The following is a 22,703-nucleotide window of genomic DNA, read 5'->3' as shown; positions in this document are numbered from 1 at the left end:
AAGTCCTTCAAAATGCTCATAAGGCACATGTCAAAACAGGGAAAAATATTAACTTTGTGTAGGGGAATACCTCCACCACTGGCATCCTGGTCACCTTACATGCAACAAAAATCATACAAGAGCTAGATGGCAGGCTGACCTACATATTGGTAGAGCACAGGGTGAGAAGCGGCTTGGCGAAGGTTAAGTTCTCATCTGCCCTATCTTGTGAGGCAACCACAGGGCAGCTTTTCACCCACCTTTCTCATCTGTCTCCCTGGTTCAGGTAGGCATGGGTCATTCTTACTCCCAAAATGGCCACTGCTGCATGTCATTAACTGCTTAGCTGCAGTATACAATTTATTCCTCCACTAGATTATTATTATTATTATTATTATTATTATTATATTATTCACAGTCTGTCACATGGATATTCTGGTTTGGTATTGCTGTTATGAGGTGCAAGAAGTAAACACCAATCTGGTCTGGCTTACACTGCATAGCTTAATTACTTATACGGACTTAAACTATGTACAGACTTAAAATACTTTTGATTTAAACTTAATCTATGTAAGCAATTCATTGTAACTGTCTCACTGGATGTCAACTCAGTCTTTTCAGGCTATAATGTCTAGTTTTGAACTGAGCTTAATCCACTTATATAGAGATATGTTAGTTCCTTTGTCCCTAGTTTGATAAATGCCCTCCTGCCTTCCCTCCCTCCCTCTCTCTCTTTTTCTTTCTAGTAGATGGTCTCATGCTCTTTCTTGTCAACAAGTCTCCTGACTAGACCTGAACTCCCACTGTAGCTGAGGCTGGCCTTTAACTTCTGATCCTCCTGCTCCACCTCTCAAGGACTGGGGATTCTAAGTGTGCACCAACATGCCTGGTTTATATGGTGCTGGGGCACGCTTATTAATTAAGCTATGTTCTTAGCCCCAATAAATGTATAATGTTTACTTTTATTATATTTTGTAATACTGAACCCTGCTCTTTGATTTCTACTGGTTTCAAAATACTTTACACCTAGGTAACTTAAAATCTTTGTTTATTTTACTTTATTATTCTATTCCTTTTACATTACTGAGTCTTTGATTCATTTCTTGATAGCTGACTACAGTAGACATTCCGTATTTGTGGATTCTATGTCCATGGATTCAACTAAACACAAATTAAAAAGGGGCTAGAGAGATGGCTCAGTGGTTAAGAGCTGCTGTTCTTCAAGGTGACCTGGATTTGGTTCCTAGCACCCACATGGCAGCTAACAACCACCTGTAACTCCAGGCCCAGGGAATTCAATGGGCTCTTCTGGCCTCCATGAGTGCACTTACATACATACAGGCAATACACTAATACACATAAAATAAAATGGAAAGCAATTATTATATCCCATCTGCATTGTGTTAGATACATAGTCATCTGAAGATGATTTAAAATATGTGTAATGTGTGAAGGCCATGTGCAAATACTATACCACTTTATATACGGAACTTGAGCATTTTGATTAAGTCTTTCCTCTTGGGGGAAGAGGAAAAGCTAAAACCCATCCCCACTGAGGGATGACTCCTTTCTTTTAGGTAGGACACATGAAACAAGGAAAGGACATACATCAAAGAACATCTTTTTCTTTTTAATCTGTCTCTTTCTTTTCCTTCATATTTTCTGTTTGGTTTTGAGACAGGGTCCTGCTACATAGTTTAGGCTGTCATCAAGTTTGCAATCCTCCTGCGTCAGCTTCCTGAGTACTGGGACTAAGGTATACACCACCCACTAAGCAAAAAAAAAAAAAAAAAAAAAAAAAAAAAAAAAGCCTTCTCTGGCTTTTACAATAAGAAAATTTGTCTGGACTTAACATCTGTTACTCAACTATCCCTCAAAACTCTGCATCGTGTTACATTATCTTCAGGCATTTAGTATTGCTAAAGAGATGCCTACTATGTGTTTCCTTATACCTAACTTATTTTTTCTGCCAGAGTACTTGTGTGGGTGATTACTTTTAAATTTTGCTATGCTGTGCTTAAAAAACACAGGGTTCTTCCTCATCATTTTTTCCCAGAACCCTTGAAACCACTATTTCTTCTGAACATTGTTTCAGCATCAATCTCTCTGGCTTCTGTGGATACACCTGTACTTCTCAGTGCTCCATATTTGCTGTCTTTTCTTTATTTGAGGCAGAATCTCACTGTGGTATATCCTGGGCTAGCCTCAAACTATGTTGCCCAAGATGGCCTCAAATCTGGCATGATTCTCTTGCCTCAGGTTCCCGAGTGCTGGATTACAGGTGGCTTTGTGTTCTTGTAATTTTTTTTCTGTTTTCTGGTTCTTCTACTGAGTTTGGTTGTTACTCTTGTGTTCCAGGTTTTCCATTGGAGCACCAACAGCAGCTTTGCAGAGCAAACATCTATATCAATTGAACCTCAATTCTGCTGAGTTCTTGGTGCTTCCCTTTACGAGTTCAAGTTCCTTCCTTTGGATGTTGTCCCATTTGTGTTTTTCTATTGATTACCTAAACTAAGGAGTGATCTGCTGAGATTTTATCTACACCTGTCAACAGTGTGGTGTATAACTCTTGGACTCTGTACTCTGCTCGAAAGTAAGGATCATAGCCAGATTGTTTGAAAAGAAATATGATAACCCATAGTCTTGTAATAGGGGTTTTTAAAAATTAAAAAAATAGGGACTGGAGAGATGGCTCAGCGGTTAAGAGCACTAACTGCTCTTGCAGAAGACCCAGGTTCGATTCCCAGCACCCACATAGCGGCTACAAACCGTCCTTAACTCCAGTTCCAGGGGAATCCGACACCCTCTTCTGACTTCCACGGCAATGCACAACACAGGTGCACTCACGTACATTCAGGCAATACACTCATGCACATAAAATAAAATAAAAATAAATAAGAATAAAAAATAAAAAAGAGTACAGGAACAAGAACATTTACACGTAAGTCTCTTTACAGCATGGCTTTGTTTTCCAGACCAAAATAAAAACTAAGTCTGCACTACTTACTAAATTCATGGACTCATGAGTGAAGAATACAGGTCTTAATTTTTCCCTATTTATTTTAAAGAGGGGGGTGGGAAAAGCATGACACAGGCACACATGCCAAAACACTCATGGCAGAGGTCAGAGGATAACCTGCAGGAATCTGCTCCCTCACTTTATCATGTGGCTCCAGGGATGGGACTCAGGTCGGGTTTGGCAGCAAGTGCCCTTCCCTGTTAAACCATCTTATCTGCATTTCAATTATGCCAATTATGAGTTTTAGCACTGAATCAATATCTAAAGAAACTAACTTCATCGAGACTTACCGGTGTATAACTATGCACACTTCCAACACTGTTCAAATTAACAGATGCCAAACTCTGGTCTGAGAGACTATTGTTAAGGCTGCTTCGTGGGCTGTCACTACCATCCTGATCAGTGTTGTACAATGTTACCTGGAATGAAGAAAAACAACACCTGACTAAATGGTTTCTTCAATGAAGAAAGAAGACGGCTACCCCAACTCCATGCTCATTATTAATTCCACATTCACCATGAAATAATTATCTCACTTCTCTCAAACTAAGGTACACATCTAGAAGTATACAAATTAAATTTACTCAATGTAATTGGGAAGTGTTTACTATCAAAAGATTTTATAATGTGTAGGAACTTTGCATGTAGGGGTGCATGTGTATGTCTGTGCTACATTTAAAAAAAACATAGGTATTATAGTGACTAGAATATTTAAAATCCAACACATTCATAAAACCATATATACATATATGATACTGTTTTCTTAAAACTGGTATGGGGTTGAAAGAATGGGTCAGCAGTTAAGAGCACTAGCTGCTCTTGCAGAGGACTTGGGTTCAGTGCCCAGTACCCTCAGCGTGGCTAACAACCAATTGTTAACTCCAGTTCCAGGGATCCAACATCCTCTCCTGGCCTCTGTGGGCAGTGCATACACATCATACACTTAACATATCTGCAGACCAAGCACTCAAACACACAAATAAAAAATAAATAAATAACCAAACATTGTCATATTAGAAATTAAAGTAAATTCATTTTAGAATAACTACTAACCCAATTATGAGTTAACATTAAAAATCTCATCCTAGTGAACAAGTAAAATGAAGGAGTAGTACTGTTCAATGTTTTTGTAAATTCTCAGTATCTGGTCTGATAGAAAAATATTAGCTACTTCCACATTCAGTCTGCTGCTGTGTTGCTCAAGTGGAAGTACAAAAAGCATTAATACACTTTTCAGGCAGCTGTAGATAGTTTTTGATTCATCAAAACATAACATGTAGCAATTTTTTAAACATAAGTTGTAATGTGGAATCAGAAAACCATGGCAATCAACTTTTTATGCTAGGTTAAAAATCCACTGTTCTGCCTTGTACTTTGAATGGACCGTTTGCCACACATAATTTTATAACACCATCTATTGGTTATTTGAAAAATAATGATTTGCTAAATCACATAGATCTCCTAAACGTTGACAGAGCTCATCATACAACATCAAAAGGTTATACTTGTTGGGGTTGGAGAGATGGCTCAGTGGTTAAGAGCACGTGCTGCTCTTCCAGGGGACCCAACTTTGATTTCCAGCACCCACAATGGGCAACTCACAACCGCCTGTAACTCCAGATCCAGGGAATCTGACCGCCTCTTCTGATCTCTTTTGACACACAGACACACATAAATACATGAATAAAAATAAAACTTTAAAACAAAAATTACACTTGTTAACATCATCCCAACCTCATCAGAAATATCTTTTTAAATTTTGAGAAACTAACAGTCTCACTGTAATAGTGTCTAAAATTTTGTTTTCTGTTTGAAAGCCCAAATTTAACACAAGAAATAATGTCACATGTTTACCTTGAAGTAGCAGACTCACTTTACTCATTTCTAAGAAATTATTTGCCAGTACTCGAAGTAAATAATCACTGTCAGTTGTCCTTTCAAGTAAAAACAGTAATCCACGAACACAGTGCCACTGAACTGGATCACTCAAAAGTTCTCCTTTGAAACAACTCCTATGTTCAGGGTATGCAGAAGTGCTTTCTGCATTCTACTCATGTCATCCCAGAATACTAAGACGACATTCACTCAATGGTCACAATTTAGTAACTGTTTCTCTTGATAATCCTAACCAAAGATAATCCTAAATCTTTTTTTTTTAAATGTGTGTATGAGTGTATTGTCTGCATTCATGTAACTTGTGTCGGGCACTGCCCACAGAGGTTAAAAGAGGGTGCCAGATCCCCCTAGAACTGGGGTTACAGATGGTTGTTAGCTGCCATGTGGATGTTGAGAGCTGAATCCAGATCCTTTGCAAGAACAGCCAGTGCTCTTACTGAGTCATCTCTTCAGTCCATTTTTTTAGTTTCTGTCATTTGTTTAGCTCAAGATTTGTGATAGTGAAGAATACAATGACCACTAGTACTGAGGGGCATCACTGCCCTGATTTGAGCACATCATCAGCACCAGTTGTCATCACATTTATCCTGTTTTGCTGGGTGATCACTACATGGAAGTCTATTTTGGAATCATTACTGTCTTTTTTCACAAAGCCTTGTTCCTTATTTCTATCATCTGCTCTGAATCTTTGTTATTGCCTTCTTCCTGCTAAAAATATTTTTCTCTGATTGAGAACTTTATTATTATTTAGGCTTCACAGTCATCTAAAACAGATTTTTCTAGACAAAACAAATTACTATCCCATTAATCTTGCACCATTCATCAAAGACACTGCTGAAATTGTTCAATGAGTCTGTTCATTATGCTAATACCCCAGTTTCATTTACAGTAGGTGTACTCCTACTTGATATTTAGAAGAGTTTTAAGAACTTCTTTGTGTGTGTGTCTATATGTGCGTGTGTGTGTGTGTGTGTAGGCCAGAGTACCACAGGTGCCTTCCTCAGCAATATCATCCTCTTTGAGATATGGTCTCATTGCCCTGCAGCTCACCAACCAGGATAGATGGTTGGCCAGCAAGCCACAGTGATCCTATCTCCACCTTCCCAGTGCAAGTCACCATATTTGGCTTTTTTAAAAAAACTTATTTTATGTACGTGAGTGTTTTGCCTGTGTGCATGTGTGTGTATATATATATATATATGCATACATACATATATATACACATGCACACCCTTGTTGTACAATGCCTGTAGAGGCCAGAAGAGGGAGTCAGATCCCCCAGAATTGGACTTAGGGGTGGTTGCTAGCTGTCATGTGGGTGCTGGAACCAAACCCAGGTCCTCTGTAAACTCATTCAGTCAGTGCTCTTAACCACTGGGCAATCTTTCCAGCTCCCATATCTAGCATTTCTACATGGGATCAAACTCAGGTCCCCACATTTAAACCCAAAGCCTCACGTATTTGAACACTTGGTCCTCACTGGTGGTGACGTTGTGGGACCTTCAAGAGGTGAAGCACTGCTAGAGGAGTGGGTGACTAGAGAGGACAGTGAGGTCTTATAGCTTGACACCTATTCACTCTGTGCGTTTGACTGCAGTGGCCTCTTACTCCTACAGTTATGATGGACTGCATTCCTTCAAACTATAAGCCAAAGTAAGCCCTTCCTCTCCTAGACTGTTTCTTGTCAGATATGTTGTCACAGCAATGAAAAAAGTAACTGATACACAAGGCCTTACCAAGTAAGCCACCCCCACCCCCATCTCAGCATCCTCTCCAGCTAGGCATTGGACTCAGAATTTATCAGCTTGTCATTTCTCAGAAGCACATCAGGATCTTGCTTGGCATCACATTAAGTCTGCATCTATTCTGGAAAAGCTGACTTCTTTACAAAAGTTTTCTGCGTAAAAACCATCTATTTACTGAGCTATATTTTTCCTTTCTTTCGGTAGTATTTTACAGTTTTCTGCAGAATTCATATTTCATTGACTCTAAGGTATTTTGTGTATTTTTTAATACTAACATAAATGTTTCCTTTATGATTTGCTGGGCCAGCAAGATCTCAGTGGGTAAAGGCACTTGCCACAAAGACTGAAGACTTGAGTTTAATCTCTAGAATTTACACGATGGAAGAAGAAAACTAACCTTGACCCCCGCATGCACACTGCCCTCCCACAATAAAGAAACAAAAGCAAAAATTTTTATTTTTAGTTTCCTGTCTGTGAATAGTATTCAGAATACAAAATTTTTAAAATCAAATGTTGGCCTTACACCAACAGATTTTGCTAAATTTATTATTAAATTTCAATTAAAGTTCAAATGCTTTACCTTCAGATTTTTGTATTTTCTCTGTAAACAATCAAGATATCTATGAATGACAGTTTTCGGTTTCTTATATCTCCCATGTGTCTACACAGTATGTTCAATATGTTTTAGCTTCTCCATGAAATACAGAACTGTCTTAAAGTTCTTTGCTACACCACTTCTATCATCTGTGTCATTTCTGCATCTGTTTTGACTGCTGGTTTTCTCCACAGTGTGGATGTTTCTTTCTTTACCACTTCTATGCTGGCTGATAATCTGTGTTGCTTTGAGACAAGTTCTTGCTATATAGTCCTCCAGTCCCAGTCTGAGTGCTAGGATTACAGGTGCCAATCACACCCAGTTGCTGCATGTAATTTTTTACTAGATACCATAATAGATATTACTTTATTAAACAGACATGGCTTTTGTCTTATTTTATAACACATATTCTGTATCCCTAGAAATGATCTTAAGCACCTTGCCTGTTGATGATTACACGTAATTTCTACTCCACTGACTTCCCTTACTTTGATCACCATCTTCCTTCTTTGGATTTGCTTTGCTTTTGTTTCTAGATGCTTATTAAATGGCTAATAAGTAACCTTTGGGAAGTCTAGTACACATAATTAAGGCTATTACTTTATATGGCACACGCTTTGGTGTCATATTTGTACTTCTCATAGATTGTACTTTTCGTATCTCTTAAGTAGTATTTTCCAATTTATATCATATTTCTTTGATCCACAGGTAATTTAGGAATATACTGCTTAACTTACAAATTCTGGAAATTTTTTCTGGTAATCTTTTTGCTATGACTTCTGATCTTAATTCCACTATATCAAAAATGTACACTGTCTTCTAGATTTTGTTGAGACCTTTATGGCCTAAGATACATCACTATCATATGATTAATTTGGTAACTTCTCCATGGGCATCTCAATGTATATTCTACAATTATTGGGTACAACATTGTATATAAAATTCCTAATTTTGGTTCAAATCTTCTACAATTTTAATGGCACTTTTTGTTATCTTGATTTTGATTTTCATCTCCTTGCTCTGATCAATGATTTGTCTGTTTCATCTTTCAATCCTATCAGCTTTTGAGGTTATGTTATTAGGTGCATACAAATTATACTTATGAAATTATTTTTCACAATAAAATACCTCTTTTTTCAATTATATTCTTCTTTAAGATGTATCTCTTGTAAGTAGCAAAAATTTGGATATTTTCCCAAGCAGTCTGATAAACTGTCTTTTAAGTATTTTCTGTACTTATATTTATCATGATTCCTAATGTAATTAGATTTAAATACTATTTGTTTCCCTTTGTTCTAATTTCTTTTTTATTCTTTTCCTTCTTTCTTCTTACTTTTGGGACTATTTTTCCTTACTACACTGGTATGTTCTTTTACCCCCCCCCCTTTTTTTTTAATGTGTATAAGTATATTGCCTGTATGTAAGTAAGTGCACCCATGTCGTGAAATGTGGCGGTCAGAAGAGAGTTTCGGATTCCCTTGGAACTGGAGTTAAGGACAGTTTGTAGCTGCCATGTGGATGCTGGGAATCGAACCCAGGTCCTCTGCAAGAGCAGTCAGTGCTCTTAACCACTAAAGTAGCCCAGAGCAGTGGTTCATAAGGTATGGAACTTTGATCGATAATTTTGTGAAAAATTACAGATGCTCCAAATGGAATTTAGCTGTCTTCTTACAATAAGAATATTTACACACCACTCTAGAAACAACCAAGGCTGATCTACATTGGTTTGTCCTTATTCAAAGAACAAACTTCTATCCTGACACAATTAGGTAGCCTATAGCATTTACCAAGGCGCTCATCATTGACGACCGTGAACTGCAATTTTTGTCCTCCCTTTTCTAAATACTAGCTAGTAAAAATCTACTTTATATCTGAACCCAAACACACAAAATTAGGACTTAATAAATACTTGGAGAGGATATTCCTTACAAAAAACCTCAACTAATTTCTGATGTTCTGCAGGATCTTGTCTCCTTAAGACCTAGTCATTTCAGAGACCCAACTCCAGTTTCGGTATCTCTAGCAGTGTCTGCTCTAGGCTGCTGCTCTGTTTAGCTGCTATGCCATGCAGCTAGGAAATGTCGCCAGGGAAAATGGGAAGAGTTTACCCCATTGTGCATTTGCCTTTTCTCAGAGATCCTGGTCCCTGAATTACTAGATGTCTCTACTTCCCCATACCCCCCAGCATGTGTATGTGTGTACATGTTTGTACATGCTGGGGTGGGGGGGAAGATTTTATAAAGGCAGACCAAAGGGTTTGCTATTAACTAGTCCATATCTAAAAAAGAAGTCTAAAAACTCCAGCTCCTTGGACACTGCATTACTTGGTCAGAAAGTCCTAACATTACTTCTTCCCAACTGTCTCCTAATAACCAGCACCTCTATAGACTACTGCAAAAGCAGTACTCAGGATTTCTGGTTTTAAACCATCCACTTCATCAAAACTTTCCAACTGAGCTGTCTACCATCAGGAATGGTATTTAGAAATACAGATTTGTAGGCCCTATTCACAAGGTCAGAATAACTAAACTGTTTAGAGTTCACTGAAGTCCATCACAGTCAGCAAACACAGAAACACTCCCTTCACCCTAAGTGAATGTGATTATGACATTAACTGCCATGTGAGAAAGAAAAACATTAGTAGACTTCAGCTGTCAGTGCCCTTCCTGAGTTGAAATCTGATTCTATCACTGATGAAAATGTGTCTCTTTATCTACTACCTTTCTACAAACAGATTCTATGAGTGCTGTAACAATATAATGATGTCTATGTTTGTACTTATGTGTGTCCGTGAGAAAATGGAAGCGTAAAAAGGCAGAATTACAACAAGGATAAGCTAGAAAGAGGAAGGAGGGTAAAAGCTGCAGGGCCAAGATGGACACAAGGATAAGAGAATGTGAGCACAGGATGAGAGGTGTACTGCTTCAAGATCCATGTGGTCTAGGAGAAGGAAATGGGTATCAAACGTAACCATCTCATGAACCTCACAAAGCATTTTAGAACTCTGACATAAGGGAATTATTTTGGAGAAACATTTTCATCCCCCTATGTATCTAAAGGCCCAGTAACACAAAAAACTACCAAATACCATTTGAGTCTTTTTCTAGATTGAAAATCACAAAAATGGGCTGACCAACATTACAATGATCTCTCTAAGTTGTCCGAATTATTTTATTGGACTCTGCTGACTCCTATGATGATTAGTGTTGCCAACCTGACAGGATGTAGAATCACCTGGGAGATAGGCCCCTGAGGGATTATCTTAATTAGGTTAACTGTGGGCAGGACCAATCCACTTTATACTGACTATATGAAATGGAGAAAGCAAGCTTGAACATTCATCCTCTGCTCCCAGTTGTAGCTACAATGTGACCAGTTGCCTCAAGCTCCTGTCTCCTCAACTTCTGCCATGAACTAGGAGCCAAAATAATTTTTTTCCCCTCAAGTTACTTTTGTCAGGTATTTTATCATAGCAACAAGAAAAGAAACTTAAGCTAATCAATGTTTGGAAACAAACTGATTTAATAAAATGATAGTTCAGAAATTCTATCAATGGGAACTGGCAAAAGAATTTACATTTAGTATACAGCTTCTCAATAAGTACTTTCTAATTTCTGCTGGCAAATATTTTCTTCTAATTGTTTTGGTTTATTCGTATTCTTTTTTAAAATTTTATTTACTTTTGGTACATTACCAGAGAGGGATTGAGCCCAAAGCCTTACATGTACTAGGCAAGCACTTTACCACTGAGCTGTTATCTCCAGCTTTTAAAAAACAAATTGATTGATTAATTGATTGGCTGGTTGACTGGACTAGGGGAGGGGGTGTCAAGGTCAGAGAATAACTGCAGCAATTGGCTCTCTTTTGTGGGCCCTGAGGACTGACTTCAAGTCCTCAGGATTGGGAGCAAGCAGGTACCTTTACCTACTGAGACATCTCATCTGCCCTTATATTCATTTCGTTTTGTTTTTGGACAAGGTCTCTCTGTAGCCCAAGGTGACCTGGAACTCAGTAGGTAGACCAGGCTGACCTTAATCTCAGAGATCTGACACCTGCCTTTGCATCCTGAGCGCTGGAATTAAAGGCATGTGCCATTCACCATGCATAGTTCCTTACCTTTCTTTTTGAAGACAAGGTCTCACTAAATTATTGAGGTTGGTCTTGACCTCACTCTGCCCAGGCAGGTCCTAAAATTGTGATTCTCCTGCCTTGGCCTTCCGAGTAGCTAGGGTTACAGACAGTCCCACTAGGGCTGACATTGTGCATACTTCAAAACATTTTGGAATCAAGTCCCAAGGCTGTCACATTATAGAGTTAAGAAAATATATCATCTGTGAACTTGACCACATACAATACTGTCATTATAAAAGCAAATTAAATATATTACTCAAGGACATTTAAAAAAAATGTTTAGAAAATGAAATTACTTTGTTAGTCACAGTGTTGATTGCCAGAGTTGGAGAGGCACTTCCCGAAATAATACACTCCATTCCCAAAGAATCTGAATCTATGCTATATGGAGTAGAGGCCTAAAATATAAGAACAAAATGAATAATCATTAGCTCATAGATCCAGCAATTTTAACACAGTTTGGGGATTTCATCAAAATCTTCAACATCTGGTTTTGTGCTTTATATTTGAAAATGAATAGCCATTGTAATCTCTTTTTCTGTATTTCAGTATGCTACTGATATGCTAAACACCTGATACCACCACTCTTTTAATGAGTTTCAGAACAAGCTGACAAAAGTTATGCACCTCTACAGTAGAGCTGGCTAACGGTCCTCTAGTGTACACTCTCCACTTCTTTTGAATAACAAAGTTTTCTACTCGTAGCTGCCCAGCTAAGACCACATTCCCAGACTCCTCTGCAGCTAGTTGTGGCTATTTGACTACAGCGTGGCCGATGGGATGCATTTGAGCAGCAGTAATGTATGTAACTTCTGCAGCATTTCTTTACAGGCACTTGCTTGCCAGACATTGCTCCCCTCATGTTATAACTGAACGTAAGTATGCCTTGTTGAATCTGAAACTGAGTTAGGTAGTACCTGAGAAGCACTGGAAAACAAGACTAGAAAGAATCCAGACATTGGAATGGAGCAGGACTGCATATTCCTCTGACCCAACCTATCAGCTTGCTTGCTTTCAACTGAGAGAAATTAATCTCTTTAGTTTAAGCCTCTCGGTTATAATTTTATTATTCCTGCTTTGTAAATAAGAGCAACAAAACAATATCCTAAATAATACAGCTTCATGTGCATTCTTTATAGAGCGAACTTGGATTTCCAAAATACAAGTTTTCTGCACTTCAAGTTTAGGATGAATATACATAACTCCTATCTCTCTCCCTCAAGGCATCTCACAAGTTCAACTTCAATGCTGGAAATTTAAGAAAGGCAAATATAAATAACTGGTAACCATGATGCCAGTTTCACATATATTTCCTCTCTGGCAAGAAAATATTTGTCCTACACAGGACCACAATTGAGCATGCATTCTTAAAGGCTCACACTTGCAGCTGGCATAGAGTACATTAACAGAGTCATGTGTGAAGCCCTGGATTCATCTTCAGCACTACCACCATCCTCACAAAAGTAACAAGAAACCCTAAAAAAAAAAAAAAAAAACTACAGATGCTTATTCTAAGATTAAGATATTGAAATAAAGCTGATGTTAAAGTAGGTATTGTACATGTGCTCATGAAATATAGAACATCTGAACAAAAATTAAAAAGCTCAGTAAGTCGGGTGTGGTGGAGCATGCCTTTAATCCCAGCACTTGGGAGGCAGAGGCAGGAGGATCTCTGCGAGCTTGAAGTCAGCCTGGTCTACATTATGAGTTCCAGGTCAGCTGGGACTACACTGTCTCTCTCAAACAAACGACCACCAAAAAAAAAAAAAAAAAAAAATCTCAGTAGAGAAATAAAAATATTGAAAAAAATCAAAATTTTAGATAGTCAGTGGGTGGGCTGTAAGAATCAGTGGGTGGACTTTATATGAGAATGGGATATAAAGAGGAAAGATTCAACTTAAAGGTAAATCAACAGAATGTATCTACATCAACAGCAACAAACAAAAAATGGTAAAAGCACAACTACAGGACAGTCTCAAAGAAAGTCTAGTCAGAGACTCCACTAAAACATTATAAGAACTGATAAAATGATTGCAGGATATAAAAATCACATTTTAAAAAACCAGCAGCTGCTGGGTGCGATGGTACACACCTTTAACCCTAGTACTCAGGAAATAGAGGCAGGTAGATTTCTGTGTGATGGAGGCCAGTCTGATCTACAGGGAGACCCTGTCTCAGAAGGGAGAAAAAAAAAAAATCAAAATCAGCAGTTTAAAATAAATAAATAAATAAAACAATAACTGAAAGTTGTAAAACTTCAGAAAGACACTTAAGAAAATACCAAAAAGGCAAAAAGACCTAGCATGTCTATGGGTAAGAATAATATTTTTTAAATGTCCACGCTACCTCACACAATCAGTGCAATCCTTATCAAAATGGTTCTTCACAGAGCCAGAAGGGAGGAAAAAAATCCTAAAATGTATGTGGATGCACAAAAGACTAAATATACAATGCAATTCTGAGCAAGAAGAAGAAAGCTAGAGTAATAATATCTGATTTCCATATATACTAAGAGCCACAGTAACAACCAGCATAATGCCAATATAGAAAAAGACACATAGACCAATGGACCAGAACAGAGAACGCTGAAATAAATTCATCTATCTATAGCTGACTGATTCTAAACAAAGGTGCCAAAAACATGTACTAAATCAAGAAGAGCTTCTTTAAAATGATGGGGGAAAGTGGGTATGTAGAACATACCTCTTACCCTGTACAAACATCCACTCAAAATGTATTGAAGACCTTAACCTAAGGCCTGAAACTGAAAATTCTAGAAGAAAATATTGGGAAAATGTTTCAAGATACTGGTATAGACAATGATTTTCTGGACAGAACTCTGAAACAAATCAACAAATGGGATCACAACAAATTAAAATGTTGCTGAACAGCAAACAGAAGAGTGAAGAGACATCCATACATACAACAGAAGAAAATGTTTGCATGATGTTCATCCAATGGGGACCAATATCTCAAACAGTCCAATTAAAAAGTGGCAAATGTTCTAAAAAGACTCTTCTCAAGTGAATATATATGAAAAAAATCACTGAATATTATTTAAGCCATAAGGAAAATGTAAATAAAAGCTATAATGAATACCATCTCACCTGGGTTAGAATATCACACAGAAAACAAGAAATGTCAATGAGGATACAAGGAGAAAGGAATGCTTACACACTGTTGGGAAGGTAAAGTCAAGCCACTTTATTAATCAGCATGAAGGCTCCTCAAAAATTAAACTTAGAATATCAAATTGCCTAGTTATTTGACTCTGGTATGCAGGGAAGAGCTGTCCAAACAAAATGAAGACATGAAAGAGCTCTATCTACACATATTCAATGTTTATCAGCTGTTCATAATAGCTAAGATACAGAATCAGCCTAGACGGCATCAATAGATATAAAGAAAATATAGTATGTACTTAAGTGTGTGTATTTATGCACAAAAAATGGCATGTCTTTCAGCCATAAAGAAGAATGAAATCTGTCACTACAGAAAATGGCTGGAAATGAAGGACACTAAGTGAAACAAGGCGGACACAGAAATACAAGGTTGTGTGTTCACTGTCAAGTAGTAACTAAAAAAGACAAACAAGTAAACAGTTGGTCTGAGTGACAGTTTATGACAATTGTCAACTTGAAGGACCAACAATTATCCTGAAGACAAATCTCTGGGCATGGCTGCGAGGGAAAACCCATTCCCTGGGCTGGGGCCCTGGATGGCATAAAATTGAGAAAGCAAGCCAAGCATTAGCAGCCACTGAGCTTTCCTTACTGTGGACTAATGTGAACAGCCACCTCAAAGCCTGCTGCCGCCTTCCCTGCAATGATGGGCTCAACCACCAACAGTAGCCAAGACAAACCCTCCCATAAGCTGCTTCTGTGATCTAAAAGCAAGAATAAATGGATACTAGTGACTGGGAAGGGGCAAGGGAACAAGAAGGATTAATGTACGTGGTAGATTCACAATGCATGCCACAGAAATATTACTGAAAATTCTACTAATTAGTACAAAATTTTTTGGTCTTTTTGAGACAGGCTCTTCTTGTAGCCCCAGCTGGTCTGGAACTCACTTTGTGAGTTCAGGCTGGCTTGAACTCAGAGATCTGCCTGCCTCTGCCTCCCAAGAAAATTTTTTATGTGTATGAGTGTTTTGCCTGCATGGACATATGTGCATGATGTGTGTACAATGCCCACAAAAGTAAGAAGAAGGCATTCTGGATCTGGAGTTATAGATGGTTGCTACCACCATGTAAGTGCTAGGAACTGAACCCAGGTACTCTGCAGGACCAGCCAGTGCTCTTAACTGCTGAGCCATTTCTTCAGTCTTATCAGTATGATTTTTTTTTAAAGGTCTAGTTGGCATGATTTTGAGAAGAAAGGAAGAAGACAGAAAATATGTGAATAATGACTAAAATTTGGAAATTTAGTGGAAGAAAAATCTGCAAATTTGAGAATCTCAATGAAATAGTTCAAACAAAAACATACTGTAAACATGCTAACCATACAAATTTCATTAAATGTTTAAAATATACTACAACAAAAAAGCAGAAAATGTTTAATGGGACTAAAATAGCAAGACTCAGTTAATTGTGGCCTGCAAATGTAGTAACTTCAAACATAGGTACAGGGGAGAACAAAAAATTGTAAAGGAAAACTCATTACTTATGGATGGCATAATTATTCACACAGAATAGTCCAAGGCATTTAAAAAAATATTTTATTATTTTTACTCTGTGTGTGTGAGTGTATTGCCTGCATGCATGTGAGTGCACCCGTGTCCTGCAATGCCCATGAAGGTCAGAAGAGGGTGTTGGATTCCCTTGGAACTGGAGTTAATGTCAGTTGTTAGCTGCCATGTGGGTGCTGAGACACCTCTCTAGCCCCAAGTCCAAGGGATTTTTAATGAACTGTCAAGACCACAGGATATACAGTCAATAGACAAAAATCAATTTTTTTGTTGTTGTTTTGGTGTTTCTGAGACAGGATCTCCCTGTTGCCCCAGCTGGCCTAGAACTCGATATTGAGATCAGGCTGGCCTCAAACTCACAGAGCTCTGCCTGCCTCTGCCTCCCAAATGCTGGAATTAAAGGTGTGTGCTACCATGCCCAGCTGAAAAATCAATTGTATTTTTATATACTTGCACAATAAACTTGAAAATATATTTTAAAATATAAGTGCTAAATTCTTATATTAGCTTCAAGAAACAAAATATTCATAAGTAAGTGTAACTAGAAACATGCAAGTCCTTTACACTGAAAACTAAAAACCAGTCCTGAGAAAAAAATACTAATGAATGGAAAAATATGATACTTTCATGGGTTGGAATAAATATTGTTAAGATGTCAATTTCCCTAAGGTCAGTGATTGCCTGAGGACTACAGTAGAAGCAATTTTTGGAAGTGATGAAAATGTTCTCTTAACACAAGTGATAATTCACTACTAATACAGACATCAAAACCCTCAAGTTATTAAACCTTATGCAATTAATTGTATAGAACTATCCCTTAAAGGTGTTATAGAAAAATAAAATCCTACCCAGTCATTAAAAATGAGTACACAGGAAATTTTTCATCATGTATGTAATTTAATAAAATAGGATTTCTCTCTTTTAAAACCAGGAAATTTTGTTTAAATATATACTGGAAGCAACATGCAGTATTCCCATGTCATACACAATGGGTATCTACCCAACTTAAGTATCTATTCAGTTCTACAGCTAAGAGGAGTGCAGGTCACATTCCTCTACTGCTCCCTTTTAACTGAATCCTTACTGTTTCTAAGACTCGACTGAGAAACTGAGCCACAAATAATAACATGACAACAATCTTAAATACACAGTCAAATGCAGACTACCCTTCAGCAGACTATCTTCTTGGGCTAGTGGGATGGTTGACAGGGTAAGTGCTTGCTCTGTAAGACCTGGGTCCTGAATTCCTTCCCCAGATCCCAAGGTGGAAGGAGAGTGCCAACTCCCACATGCACACCACAGCACATGTAAGTTTGTGAATGCTCACACTCAAAAGATGAGTAAAATCAAATATTTTTTAAAAGATTATCAGCTTTTCTAATTTCTATCCATCCATCTTCCAGTTCTTGTCCTAATTAAACAGAAACATTTCCTAACAACTATATACAGTTTACCTTTTATCTTCACAAAAAAGTATTTAAACTTCATTGTGTTTCAAGAAAACTGGATAATCATATTATATATATAAAGCACCCCAGACCCTCAAATAATTTCTATGATAACATTTTAGAGAATTTAAAACAATTCTACCTACAGCAATTTACTCTATTTGGCTTGTAACTTTAAAGCTGATCTTCCACATAGGAACTAGAGTGATCCTATTAAAATGTAGTCACACATCGTATCACCACTCTGTTGGTGCCCCTCCAATGGCTTTCCCTCACAACAGAACAAACCTGTTTCCACAATGGTCACAAACACCTACCCAGCTGCCTCCAGCCTCCCCCTTCTGCCTTTCTGAGGCTGTGTCCCCAGTCTTCCCTCTGCAATCCACTGTCCAGCCACAGCAGCTTCCCTGTTGCTTGTTATCACGCCAAACACATCTCTACCTCAGCTCTACACTTGCAGGATTGCAGAAGGGATGCCCTCCACAGCCTAACCACAGCTGACAGTCCACTTAAATATACACATCAATAAACAATGCACCAAAAAGCTAAATCACTTAAATTCTAACAGTATTTAAGAGTTCAGTTCGTCACTGAACTTTTAAAAAAATATTCTATTTATTATTTTATGTGTATGAGTGTATTGCCTGCATGTATGTGAGTGCACCCGTGTAGTGCAATGCCACGGAGGTCAGAAGAGGGCTTCGGATTCCCCTGGAACTGTAGTTAAGGACGGCTCATAGTTGCCATGTGGGTGCTGGGAATCGAACCTGGGTCCTCTGCAAGAGCAGTCAGTGCTCTTAACCGCTGAGCCATCTCTCCAGCCCCTGACATAGGTGTTTTTATAAGGATTTCTTGGGTTGTGGATCCAATTTGAGAAGTAGGTCAAAGGTTATGAAAATGCAAGAGGCTGTGAAGCAAGCAAATAAATATATAATAAAAATAAATAAATAGGCACTAAAAGAGTCTGAAGATGAAGGAGAGGAGAATATAAGCTGCAAACACCACCAGACCCTCCTGCATCCCATCTAGATCCAACCCTACACTCTGAAGGCTGCTTACTACAAGCTATCTGCAACATACTACTTCATGTCCACAGCTTTACATAGTGGCCTCTCAGGGCAATCTTACAGGAACTCTGATTCCTGGTTTACAAGACCAGTGCTCTTGGGGCTGAAGAGCTGGCTCAGCAGCTAAGAGCAATAGTTGTTCTTCCAAAAGACCCGGGTTCAAATCCCAGCACCCACATGGCAGCTAACAACTGCCCGAGACTCCAGTTCCAGGGGATCCAACGCCCTCTTCTGACCTCCTCAGGCATTACATGACACGGCTGCACCTACCTACACGCCAGCATAACAAAAAATTTAAAAAAAAAAAAAAATCCTGGGCATGGTGGCACACGACTTTAATCCCAGCACTTGGAGGTAGACAGAACTCTGTGAGTTCAAGGCCAGCCTGGTCTACATACTGAGTTCCAGATCAGCTGGAGCTACAGGGAGGCCCTGTCTCAAAAAGACCAAAAAGAAAATAGGTTGGGACCACAGAGATGGCTCAGCGGGTAAGTGTCTGCTATGCAAGCAATTAGGACCCAAGCTCAGACCCTCAACACACACTGAAAATGACAAGGGAGAGGGTGAAGGAAGAAAAGGAGAAAGGGGGAGCCAGGTGTGCATCTGTAATCCTAGCATCTGGAGGCAGAAACGATGGATCCCAGGAGCTCACTGGTAGATGATGTCTCAAAAAATAAGGTGAAAAGGGCCTGGAGACAAGGATCAGCAGGAAAGTCAACTGCTGCACAAACCTGAAATCTGAGTTCACACCCATACATTTACCAATAGATCGAACACACACACACACACACACACACACACACACACACACAAACTACAGCTTTTTAAAAATCTCTTATGTTACGCCGGGTGTGGTGGCACATGCCTTTAATCCCAGTACTTGGGAGGCAGAGGCAAGCGGATCTGTGAGTTCAAGGCCAGCCTGGTCTACATATCGAGTTCCAGGACAGCTGGGACTACAGGAAGGGCCTGTCTCAAAAACATTTAAAAAAAAAAAAAATCTCTTACATTTACTCACATCTTGCTCTGCTTATCTCTTCCTGAAAGCCAAGCTATATAACCCAGCAAGTTTCCCCTTCCTCTATACACACTAATATTTTATGTCTTTCTTATAATTATACTCTTCTATACCTTAATCCTTCTGCTAACATGCTTTCTGAAATGTCTCTAGAGCATCTGAGCATACTAGCTGGCACACAATATCTACAGCACTGAGCCCTATCAAGGTAAGCTAGTAATATACACCATTTTATTACACACAGTAATAACAAGCAGTGTATGTTTGGAACCTGACATTGTGCTAACTTTCCAGAAAGCCCTCTCAATTATGTACTATAACCCTAGCCCAGAGCAGTGCCACTGCAATTTCATATATTCAGTATCTTTTTATAATAAGTATTCTATAAAGATTAAGTATCCTTTTATATTCACTTTATTTCTCAACACTTTAGGCTATCAAACTGAATCAGTGTCCTTCATTCTGTGCCTCTGGGCTTTCTATTTAAATATTAATCTTCCTGACAAATCTTCTATTCCTAAATCTCCATACCTTAACCTAAGCTTTTCATTACAGTTAAAAGGATCTTTTTTTTTTGGTCTTTTTGAGACAGGGTCTCCTTGCAGCCCCAGCTGGCCTGGAACTCACTATGTAGACCAGGCAGGCCTTGAACTCACAGAGATCCGCCTGCCTCTGCCTCCCAAGTGCTGGGACTACAGGTGTGTGCCACCATGCCTGGCTACAGTTAAAAAGGATCTTTAATTATGCTTGCCCATACTTCCTACTTAGGAGTCAATCATGCATGCTATTTTCTCTAAGCCAAATTTCCTTTCATTCTGTGTAAAGACCAGTTACATTTTCAAGTCATAATTTGTAGTCTCTCAAACATCTTCCTAGAGGCCTTTCCAAGCAGGATTACCTATTTTAAATTACTGTAGTTATTGTATAGGGAAAAGTTAGTTGCTTAGCATTTCTATCACTGATGATAATCATTTGCTATTCAATTATGTATGTTTACATAAAATATGGTGACTTCTCTTCCATATAGAATATATATATGTATGAAAAGAAATTTGATTCGGTGTTGTGATTTTCAGCATAGCCAACACCTGCAGAAGTGTGGTCATATAAAGCAGAGACTTAAGAGGCAAACTACCTAAGAGCAAATCCTTGTTTTGAGTGGTACCAATAATCTAGGACAGGTTAATATCCATGTACATTGGTTCTATCACTTTACTGAGATTTTTTTTTTAATTACATGAGTTAATATGCATTAATGTTTTGGGGGACAGGGTTTCTCACTGGTCTAGAGCTAGGCTGTGGGCCAGCAAGCTTGAGGGATCTGCCTGTCTCTACCTCCCTAGTACTGGAATTATAAATGCCCTCTACCACACCTGACTTTTTTACCTGGGCTCTGAGGTCCTTGCAAGCATTTTACCAACTGAGCCCTGTTACTCTTATTTCAGCTAAGGATATTGAAACTTTGTAAAACTCTAGTAATTGTCAAATGTCACAAGAATAAATCACAAAGCCAAAAGAGAAACACAGAAGAGAGAGAGAGAGAGAGAGAGAGTGTGTCCCAGGAAGGGAGACAGGAAGGACCCTAAAAAATAAAGGAATGCACTAAGAACTATAAAACAAATGCAATAGAATAAAAGGAAAGTTTGTAATCTAAAAGGGAACCCACACTTACCAACCCAACTATCAATTCAAACTTCCAAAATCAATTCAGACTGCAGGCACTTCAGAGGAGATAAATAACAGAAAAAAACATCTTAGCCCTTCAACTTACACATCCAAACTGCTTAATGATGCCATAAGTTCAACAATGTGACTTTTTCCCCCTTCTTTAAAAATTCTGGCAGTAGATGCTAATGTTTTATATTCCCCATATCCAGGTACTAAATCTATCTTCTTAAACCTTGGTTTGTGTAAAAAGTCAAAAATTGTAGCCAAAAAGTTCATCTTCAATTCTATAAAGTTTGATACCTGGCTCCAACAAAGCTGGCTAGACAATAAGGCTCTGAGACCCTGCTTCATGAACTCGTGCATTCCCAGCTTAAACCTTGTCGAAGGCCCTTAGCTTTGAGACTCAGAAATTATGTTCCTTTACCAGGAATAGGCACAGTTCAAATTAATTTCACCAAACATTTACTCAGTTTCATTTATCTTATCAGTCTTTTTGTCCTGATTTACAAAGTGACTATTACATAGATCAAAGTAGGAAAAGGCATTTTGAGGGAATGAAGGGAATGGGGAAAACCCAACGTAAGCAGAAAGTGTCTGTGGGACAGCTGTACTCTGTAAAACTAATCTTCAGTGTTTAGATGCAGAGCAAAGGATACCAAATTGACTCTCAGAGGACCAGGACGTAAATCTCACAACAGGTGTGCTCTAAATAGGTTAAAGCTATTTACTGAATTTCTAAACTGCCTACTTTGCTCAAAGAATTAAGATTAGACAAAATGCTTTGAAAAAATGCTTTAAAAGATAAAATGCTGTAAACAAGGCCAAGCATGGTGGCACATGCCTTTAATCCTAGCACTCGGGAGGCAGAGGCAAGCGGATCTCTGTGAGTTTGAGGCCAGCCTGGTTTCCATAGTGAATCCAGGACAGCTGGGGCTACAGGGAGACCCTGTCTCAAAAAGACACCCCCCCCAAAAAAAATGCTGTAAACAAAAATGTTACTTTTGCTGTAGTTAACAGCTGCTCCATTGGAAATGAACTTTTAAAATGCACATTTCTGCTATGCTCAACCTCTCATGAACTCATGATAAAGGGTTTTTACCCGTTCTACAGATCGTGCCCTCTTCTTTGGCCGAGTAGGCAGCGCATCTTCCTTCGGATTGGTGTCTATTGCCCAATAGGACCCCTAAAGGTAAAAAAATAAATTATATTAATTGTACATTACAATAAATCTTAAATTATTTACAGAAATGTTTGTAATCATCTGCTCCATAACAAAACATTTTGTAAATGAATACAACAGAAAAAAAGCCTAAGAAATACCATCTGTGTTGGTGGTTCCAGGAGTTGAACCCAGGGCCTCACACATGCCAGGAAAGTTCTCTACTACTGATTATACCCACTTTGAACATTTTCACTTTGGGATTGGGTCTTGTTAAGTTGCCCAAGCA

The 22,703-nt window shown here is 38.5% G+C and overlaps 1 protein-coding gene across 2 annotated transcripts in view; it reads right to left on the bottom strand.

The window, feature by feature from the left end:
* Positions 1-22,703, bottom strand: part of Foxj3 (forkhead box J3) — a 127,697-nt gene that overhangs the window by 32,554 nt on the left and 72,440 nt on the right. Inside the window, exons 5-7 of one of the 2 annotated variants that reach the window (XM_008835412.2) lie at positions 22,355-22,438; positions 11,662-11,763; positions 3,289-3,417 (exon numbers count right to left, since the gene is read on the bottom strand). In XM_008835412.2, the coding sequence (XP_008833634.1) occupies positions 3,289-3,417; positions 11,662-11,763; positions 22,355-22,438 (315 nt within the window). The remainder of the gene's footprint in view (positions 1-3,288; positions 3,418-11,661; positions 11,764-22,354; positions 22,439-22,703) is intronic. The other variant, XM_008835413.2, reaches the window with a different exon arrangement.

Source organism: Nannospalax galili, unplaced genomic scaffold (genome assembly GCF_000622305.1).
Source record: "Nannospalax galili isolate Female #2095 unplaced genomic scaffold, S.galili_v1.0 scaffold577, whole genome shotgun sequence".
NCBI classification, from domain to species: domain Eukaryota; kingdom Metazoa; phylum Chordata; class Mammalia; order Rodentia; family Spalacidae; genus Nannospalax; species Nannospalax galili.
This window is presented reverse-complemented; position numbering and strand designations above follow the sequence as displayed.